The sequence below is a fragment of the Anneissia japonica genome, unplaced genomic scaffold (assembly GCF_011630105.1).
Source record: "Anneissia japonica isolate Jap-2015-1 unplaced genomic scaffold, ASM1163010v1 scaffold483_len1788099_cov177, whole genome shotgun sequence".
NCBI lineage: Eukaryota > Metazoa > Echinodermata > Crinoidea > Comatulida > Comatulidae > Anneissia > Anneissia japonica.
In genome coordinates, this window is record NW_022682587.1 from 50,347 (window position 1) to 59,923 (window position 9,577).

General features: G+C 33.1%; 1 protein-coding gene across 1 annotated transcript; it reads left to right on the forward strand.

The window, feature by feature from the left end:
* The first annotated feature begins 304 nt into the window (after positions 1-304).
* LOC117108349 lies at positions 305-4,806 on the forward strand. Its single transcript, XM_033254045.1, has 2 exons — positions 305-465; positions 2,064-4,806. The coding sequence occupies exon 2, from the start codon at positions 2,228-2,230 to the stop codon at positions 3,068-3,070; it is 843 nt and encodes a 280-aa protein (XP_033109936.1). The 5' UTR covers positions 305-465; positions 2,064-2,227; the 3' UTR covers positions 3,071-4,806.
* The last annotated feature ends 4,771 nt before the right edge of the window (positions 4,807-9,577 follow it).

Here is a 9,577-nt window from a genome sequence, read left to right on the forward strand (position 1 = left end):
CTAATTATGTCAATTAAAATATCGTAAAATAACAATGTTAGGGTTCATGGGGAGAGTTTCTATGGCTTAATTTGGACCCAAATTTGCTTTTAGATCACAATGTTAGGGATTGGCAATTAAAATTGCATTATTTTGGATAGGAAAATTATTATTTTTTCTTTATTTTTGATCCGACAACCTAGTCATTTGTCGGACGACAGTAATTTCAATTTTGCACATGCTTTCACTATCAACAATACTGCAATTTGAAAGCTACAAAAGCTGACATCTATTGTACAGCTACAATATACACAAATTCTCAGCTTATGCATATAAAGAATTTTTCATCGATTTTTTATAATAGCTCCATTGGTTAATTGACTTAACAAGGAAGTAAATAGTGTAACATTCATATTAAGTACAGTACCAAACAGTCAAGAGGTGCAACGACAAGCAAATCAAATCCAACTCAACAGAAAATGAAACGTAAGTACATATACATAAATTTCAATGTACTAAGAGTACTATGTTGCTATGTAATCCTACGTAACAAGCAAAACCGATTTCAATGTACCAAAGTAACTCTGACGTGATTTGGAAGAATGCATTATAAGCAAAATGTAATTGAGCAAAGCACGTTTCCTGTTTTTTATGGAAGGAAATTCTATCGATATTTTTGGGTAACACAACAGAAAAATATAGTCAATATTTTCATGATTTCAAAACAAAATTTAATGACAAGAAAGATCGACGTTTTGGGTCCATCATGGAACCATTCTCAAGATCAAGTAAATTGAAAAAACTAAAAACAAAAATACAATGGCTCCACACATTAGGCCCTATTGATATGTAAATTAATTACTTACTTCCTGTCACTGCTTGGTATTTTTGTTTGTAGTTTTTTTCAATTTACTTGATCTTGAGAATGGTTCCATGATGGACCCGAAACATCTATCTTTCTTGCCATTAAATTTTGTTTGGAAATTATATAGTAAGCGTCTCTTCGTAATTTTCATGATTATTTTCTATAATCTAGAAAAGTATAAATGGAAATAATGCTCTTTTCCAAATAAAAACAAATGCCTATGTAGTATGAACAATTTTAATGATACCCCTTTTTAAGATTCTGAGTACAAAATTATTACATCAGTATTGAGCTCACTAATCTTAAAGCTAGTTCTAAATTCTACAGGCCTGTGTACAAAAATTTAAAAAAAACCTTTTGTAAAGGTTGACAAAGAGGGAGGCAAACAACAATTTCACTAGAATTGTTTAAGAAAAAAAAGTAATTTCACTAATTTTCACTCAAAGACTAGGTTTACTTAAAATATACAAAGTAATTAAAAATATTGCTTAATACAATTTTTAAGTTTTAAGCTCATTACATGGTTAGGTCCCACAAAAAAAAAATTATTTTATCACCCTTGTGTGCATGTCTTCTATCTTAAAACAAAAATATTTTTTTTTTATTTTTCTTATTAAATAGTAAGTAGACATTTTTTTTATTATCTCAATAATGTTTTACTTTGAATATCGATGCACCAGCAAACAACTCGAAAAAATGATATATGGCTTGTAGGCTTAAAAAAAAAAAAAGAAGAAAGTCTCCCTCATCACTTTTATAATATTTTTATAGGGCCTTATCATTAAATTGGCTTAATCTAAGGACTTTCACAGTAAAGTCTACAAATCAACCCCAAGAAATTATTCTTTTTCATTTGTAAGTTATTTGATCTGTGTAGATAAGCAACTCAGTGTGTGTAATTGGTGAGGAAATTCATTTCTTGATCAATAACTTATGTGACAAAAGTTAAAATGAGGGTGCCCCAACTGTAATCTCTTTTTAAGAGACATGGGACCATAATATTAATACAGTTACTACTGGTATATGTTTTGCTATTATATCATCATAATGTAAAACACATTATAATCAAAACAAATATTATAAAATTCACAATGTTATTTTTTAACTTGTGGCTGAATGCGCACAAGTGACCATAAAATCTCACCCAATCTAAATATTTATAACAATGGTAATAAGAAAGTTGAATTTCCATGATTTTTATTTTATTTTACTCAAACAGGTTTACCATCCGGTTTATAAGCAAACCATAGATGAAATTTAAAAGGATATAGGTGCAAGAAAAGACAGACAAAATAGAAGAAATGACAATACATCTTCTTACATTCATGATTTGATTACTCAGCAGAAACTGTAAATATGAGGTATAACATCCATCTATAGAGTATGGTTTACATACTGTATGTGCCTACTTGTGTGGTAGGATTCGTCATTGAAGCTGTACCTGGACAGAATGTATCTCTGCCATGTACGGTTGACCAGGTGAATGACCAACAGACTGTTAGGTGGTATGGTCACAATGATTACATCAGTTCTGGAAAAATGTTCAATAGTGATGCATTTGGTACTTTGAAGAAATTTTATGCTTTACCTGGTGCAAGTGATGACTACAGTCTGTTCATTATGATACCTGATGACATCATGATCTGGTCATATCTTACAACAACATATGAATGCAGGTTAGTGTCAAACACTGATGATGATGTTGTCCAGGAATTACAAACTTATGAACTGCAAATCTACCAGCCTGAATGTACAATCATCCAAATTAATGGTAGCACATCAGTTGCTTCATGCTCCTATCAAAATATTCAACAGTTCCAAGCAACATGGTTTGTTAAAGATGTCAGTGTTGAAGGCATAAGAAATTGCACATCTGATATATGTACATTGAATTACGCATACACATCAAGAAAGGTCAATCCACAGGATCTTGTGTGTAATGTCATAAACACTGTGACTATGAGAAAATCTAAATGTTCTATAAAGGAGACACATATCCCAACATTACTACCAAAAACTGAAGCATCGATGACAGCACTAACTTCAACAACCATACAAGTACAACCACATTCTACACTGAATATTCTGAAAGAAGACACTACTACAGACATACCCGATTCTGATTCAAACCAGAAACAAGGATTCATAACCATGGTGCAGTTTACCATAGCAACTGCATGTACTTCTACTATGATCTTTGTTTTATTTATTAACGAGTTTTACTGATGCTACAAGAAAAGAGAGAACAATACAAATAAACAGTCTACAATGTTGCTGCAAACAATGGATGTTAGCAATCAACTATCTGGTGGAACTGGCTTTTCATATGGAAACAATGTTCAACAACAGTCTAGAACTGTTATTTCTCCTTCTATCAATTTACAAAATGTTCAAAACCAACTGTATCAGGAAAGAAATACAGCAATGCAAACATTTCAACAAACAGAAGACAACAGTGCCCTCTACCATAAAGTTGGTGAGGTTGCAGATGCAACATACCAGAGGGACTCAATTGTGAATGATGTCAATTATATCACCTATGATCAGGACAATGGTGGCTACCTGGAAGTGACGGCCTGAGTTACGAAGGCAAGAATGAACTACCACATCACACTTTTTGTGTGGTAGAAACCATTTGCTGAACTTGGTGGCTGGTGGTAGCCACTGTGTGCACTGATGCCTCCATGCCCGGTTCTATCCCATCCGATTGCATCTCATCGATTTAATTCAAAAAAGAACATTTCTTCAAAAAAACTTTAAATCATAATCTCTGACAGTCACAGCTCATTAAATCTATAATTCTTTTTAAATCAACTGTGAACAATCTGTCAAAAGATCAGTGAAGGGTACTGTAAGAGCAAAAATGTAAATAACACAAACTACTATGCAAACAAGTCTATGCAGTTATATCTGAACAAATCTCTTATTAAATATTGATAGGTCCTTATGTTAGTAGAAACATTTTTATATAATATTGTTGTTGTGTAGTTGTAAGTGTTAAGCATTTGTATTTTATTTTAAATGTCTCTGATGATGAAATAAATGAGATACAATTAATTAACTGAAATTTGAAATTGTAAATATTTAATTCTGAAAGGAACTTTGAATATAGATTTTATACTGAGAATGCATTTTTTTTTTGCCAATGAAATGAAAGTTGATTGTTCTGTATGCTTATAACAAATCACCACCTCTGGCAAATTAGTTAATGTCAACAAGTTTGTAAAAAAAAATAGTTAAACCAGTTGACCTAAGGCATGACCTTTTGTTATAGCTTTTTTTTAAAAGAAAATCTTAAGACCAGGGCAGAAAAAATGTAAAAATAATATCTGGGTGGTGGGAAAAAAATTATTTGTTGAATGAAAAAAAAAATGTGCTTGAAATAAAAGTGATTAAGTGTAGCAATTGGCACTTGTTCGAGATCCCATCATGTTGTTGTTTAAAGAATGCCATGTGGTGATGTAATCAGTTCAATAACTAGACTGGTATGCTTATATTTATTTAATTCTAGAGAAAAAATATTTTTATCATGATATATATAGTGGCGCTAGGTAGGAGAAAAATAAATAAAATCAAGCTCTCTAGGAAAAGAAAGCTCCACAGATTGTCTTCTATGGTGGTGGAATTATATTAATAATAAATGCATGTAATTGAACACCTTAAATGAGAAGAACTTTCTTTCGTTATCAAGGACGAATTGCTCCTCTCACCCATCTTACACGCCATGCTTCAGTAAGTTCTTCCTGGTTTGATCAAAACTTTCAAAACTATTTTAAACTGGATAAAAAAAAGTCCCTCAACCACATAGATCACTTTGCATTGTGTATATCAAGTCAACTATTTGGCATATGATTATCATTGAACCTTACAAACTGATATCCATTGAAACATAATAAGGCAAATTGCACAAATTAAAAGTATTTTTCATGGACTTTAGCTTCCATCAAAGATCCAACAAGAAAGTAAGCAGTGTAATATTCTTATTAACTGTCAGAGAGTAGAGTATGTGAATTCACAACAGTCAATACAATAAAGTATGTACATAATTTATAATATTTATATTACTGTATACATTATTCATTATTACTACAATTTGTATGATTTTAGTCACAGTCTGTGCCTCTTGTGAGGCAGTAGACACACAACTAAAGAAATAAAAGATCGTGGTAAAAATACTTAGAATGTATGAAATAAATAATTCAAAATATTGATTATAATTTGAAAGTTTAAAGTTCGTTACATGGTTTATCATTAAATTGACTGATAGTTTAAGGATTTTCATAGTAAAGTCTATAAACCATCTTCAAGTTATTTGATCTGTGTAGATAAGCAACTCGCTGTGTGTAATTGGTAAGAAAATTACTTTGTTGTTGATCAATTGACAGTTAAAATCCTTATGTAACAAAAGTTTATATTTAATTTTACTCCAACAGGACATGCAAGAGATAGAAAAATACGCAATGCACTCCATTAAATTTGGAATTATCATCTGCAAGTCATAAAATAAGTAAGACATAAAATAATAAAGTCTAGAAAGAAGGAAGACAGTGCATCTCTTTCAAAGGTGTATGACAAAGTATTTGGTCAGCAAGACTATAATTATGAGCTACAATATCTGGTTGTGGATGACATTCTTGTTATTCATACTGTACGTGCCTACCTGCATAGTGAGAGGATTGATCATGGTAATGGTTAAATGGTAATGGTTGGAGACTTATATAGCGCATAATACATGGTCTCTATGCGCTCGGGACTAGATGTTGCAACTTTACAATCATTGACGCTGTACCTGGACAAAACGTATCTCTGCCATGTATGTATGGTTGACCAGGTGAATGACCAACAGATTGTTAGGTGGTGGGGTCACAATGGTTACATCAGTTCTGGAAAAATGTTTACTGATTCAATTGGCACTACAAGAACATTTTTTGCTTTACCTGGTGAAGGTGCAGACTACAGTTTGTTCATTGATACCTGATGACATCACAATCTGACCATATCTTGCAGAAACCTACAATTGTGGTTAGTGCCAGGAAATGATGAAGATTTTACGACAATAAAAGCTATAAGCTACAAATCTACCAGCCAGAATGTACAATCATCCATATTAATGGTAGCACATCAGTTGCTTCATGTTCCTATCAAAATATTCCAGAGTTCCAAGTATAATGGCTTGTAAATGGCAGTAGGATTCACAGCATGGAAGATTGTACATCTGATGTCTATGCACTGAATTACACATTCAACCCTAAAGAAGTCAATCCACAGGATACTTTTTTTTTATCTAATTTTATATTTGTTTACTTATTAATTTATTTATTTTCTTTCTTTATTTATTCATTTTTATTTATTTAACTTAAAACAAATATAAAAAAAAATATTCTGATTAATATAGGCTAATTAATTTAAGATATAATATAATTTTATTTTTTTATAATTTATGGTCCTACTTTTTCTTCGGCACCTTGAGATGATTTTATTGTGGAAGGCGCACTACAAATATCCCACCATTACCATTACCATTACAATACTACCACAAAGCACAAAGGTATCCTCACCATCAACTTCACTTACCAAATACATTGATGCAGAAAAATCGCAACGCACCATGATACAAATAAGTTCAGAAGGCCAAACAAGCCTAGAAGGCACTGAAATCTCTGCAACAACAGCAGCAGCAAAAGAAGACAATGCAACACAATTAATATTCATACCATTAGTAGCTTTAATAATACTATTTCTGATTATTTTTATTTTATATTTTGTAAAAATGAGCTTCAAAACCAAACAAAATTCCACAATGAAATCACCGTCAACAGAGGAAAATGTATACTTTGAATATGACCAACAAGGAAATGCACAATACATTAGCAAAATGGGAAGATCAGCACAAAATTTTGACATCAATTTTAAGCAATCTTCTGAAGATACTGTCATAAAAGAAAATGACATCTCCAAATCAACACACACCAATGCTTATGAGCTTTCACCCACTGTTAATAAAGTAAATGTTGCCAAGCCACATGATGCTAATTATTTTGACCGAACAAATAGGGCTTACAAAGAAATTGATGATTTCACCTATAGTATTGATAGGATTACTCTGTTGACGACAAGCAATGAGGTTTGAAACATCTGATGATACAGTAGGTATACTGTATAGAAACGAAGAATGAGGCTTACAAATTATGATTTCAATGAGGGAAATGCCTTCAAAATAGAAAGAGGGATTGGGAAAAACAGCAGCAATTAGGCAAAATAATGTGAAGCAGGAATGTTTTCACTATGAAGTACTTGAAAGAGAATAGAACAGAGTACAAAATATTAAGATTTACAACTACTAGAGTAAATACAAACTCTTGGTTGTTGACTCAGGTTGTTTCTCTTCTCTTTGCATTTTTAAGGATTGTGTATTTTAAGTGATAGTGGGTGACTATAAAGACACCCGCTATGGTGAGATACTACTGACATATTGCAGTACAGTATGGGTCAAATATAGAGTACAGGGTTTCAATTAGGATCTTTATGGAACTTTTAATATTCAAAATTATTGTTATATGATATGAAATTATTGTATAAATGTAAACAAGCTGAAGAGGCAAAAATATTTTTGATATAAGGGTTTTGAGAAAAAAAACTTGGAAACGGTTAATGAGATACAGATTTGTAAATATATATGAAACTGGGGGAAAAGGAATGTAAAAACTTGTTTACCCTACAATTAAGTCTTATTACGACAACAAAGTTATTTTTCTTTTTCCCTCAAAAAATGCTTTTGAGGAAATGCATGATGCCTCCAACCGCTGTCCAGTCGTGAGAGGGAAAACAGATCAGGCCCGCTTACAATTTTAAGTATAAATAACAATAATAATGATAGGTTAATAATAAAAATAATGGAAATATTAATATGGATCTAGTTATTGAGGTGATAGAGCCTAGCCTACAAGATGTCCAACAACGGAGCTTCAGCTAGGGATTTAGGTTAAGTGATTCCACTCATTTAAAGTTCTTGCAAAATAAGAGAAACATTGTTTACAGAAGAGTGTGGAACGATATATTGAAGATTGTGGTGTCTTTGTCTTGTATTGGGTTTGTGTGTAACACACCTGTTGATGTATCTTGCAGGATCAATTGTAACCAAGCAATGATGTATCTTGTAAAATAGAGAAACACTTTTGTTGTCTTCTTATTTCCAGAGTGGGCTTCAACTTCTTTAGCATTTCTGTGACACTGGCATTTCATTGACACCTACCAGGGATTTTTGGGCAGGCAGACCACAAAACTTCACTGCTGTTCTTCTTAATAATGGTGGACTAATAGGCGCATATTGTCATGACCTCTATGTGCATCACAATGGAAAAATAAGTTTAAAAATATGAATATAAAAATAATAAGTGGCTAAATATACTCCTACTACTTAAACTAAGATATGGTTGGCCTTTGAGATCGAAGAGTAGTTGTCAATGGGAAATCATCCCCATGTAAACCAGTACTCAGTGGTGTTCCACAAGCTACTGTCCTGGGCCAACATCTCTTTATCAACGACATAGTCCAAGGTGTTGAATCAACCATTAGGCTCTTTGCTGACAACATAATACTTTACAAGCCCATTAATTTAAGAGATGGTGAAGCTGCCTTCCAACACAACCTACACAGCCTTGTTGCTTGGTCTTAAAAGTGGGGAATGAAATTCAACATTCCGAAATGCAAAGTGATGAGGGTCTCAAGGAAACGACAACCTGAGAAAACCAACTATAAGTACAGTAGAACCTCGTTTTTATGTACCCCAGTTATACGAACCCTCGGTTTTACACACACCTCGTATTGACGATGACATCATCAAAAACCCCGAAAATATTCATAACAAACGGCCCTTTTCAGCAGAGCAACCATAAGTAAAAATAACAATAAACTATAACAATAAACAAACCATAATAATTCCAGTGGTGGAACAAGTCTTCTCGGATAAGGACTTTAAACCGTAGTCCCAGTGTACACATTTGTCCCGTGTGCACTTTAAAGAACCCAGTAATTCCTTCGAGAAGAGTAGGGGGTTACCCCGGTGTACAGGTCCATTCAGTCCCTGTTGTTTAATGGATATGCCACCTAGGATAGTGTAAGTTCCCTGATTGGCATATCCTTGGCGCCAATGTTTAAAGAAATGAAATAAAAAAAACCAAAAAGTGACAGATTCAAGAGGGAAGCCATCCCCATTTTTTCTGAATAAAAAAAAAATGAGAGAGAGAAAGAAAATGAAAATCATATTCAAATTTAAGTCTGAGAATGCCATTTCCTGCCATCTAGAGGTGCCGTAATCTTAATGTTCTACCTCAGCCCCAATCATCGTGGGTTGAGCTGGTATAACTCCCCGATCTGTCACTGCAGATGTCCCAACGGGAGTAAAGTGGTGTAGTCGGGAGTTGCTCAAAAATATATTGAAAATGGTCAGGGGTGGGGGGTGGGGGGTGAAGCCCTAAAAGTTTGACTATTAAATTATGTAAAAAATATAGTACAGTAGAACCCCTCATTTATGAACCCCGATTTTACGAATTCCCGATTTTACGAACGTAAAATCATGTCATTGTTGTCATAAATAAAGTTCCTATTTCATGTACAAAACACACACGCGTGCCAAGAATTAATCGTTAGGTGCGTGCTGGAGTTAATTCACTCAGTCTTAGACGGTTTACTGTACATTATCAGCGATCTCTACTACAATACAAAACGCAGATA

Excerpts from the sequence above, each read along its gene's own strand:
- LOC117108349 (XM_033254045.1), top strand. The coding sequence starts at position 2,228 with ATGGTTTACATACTGTATGTGCCTACTTGTGTGGTAGGATTCGTCATT.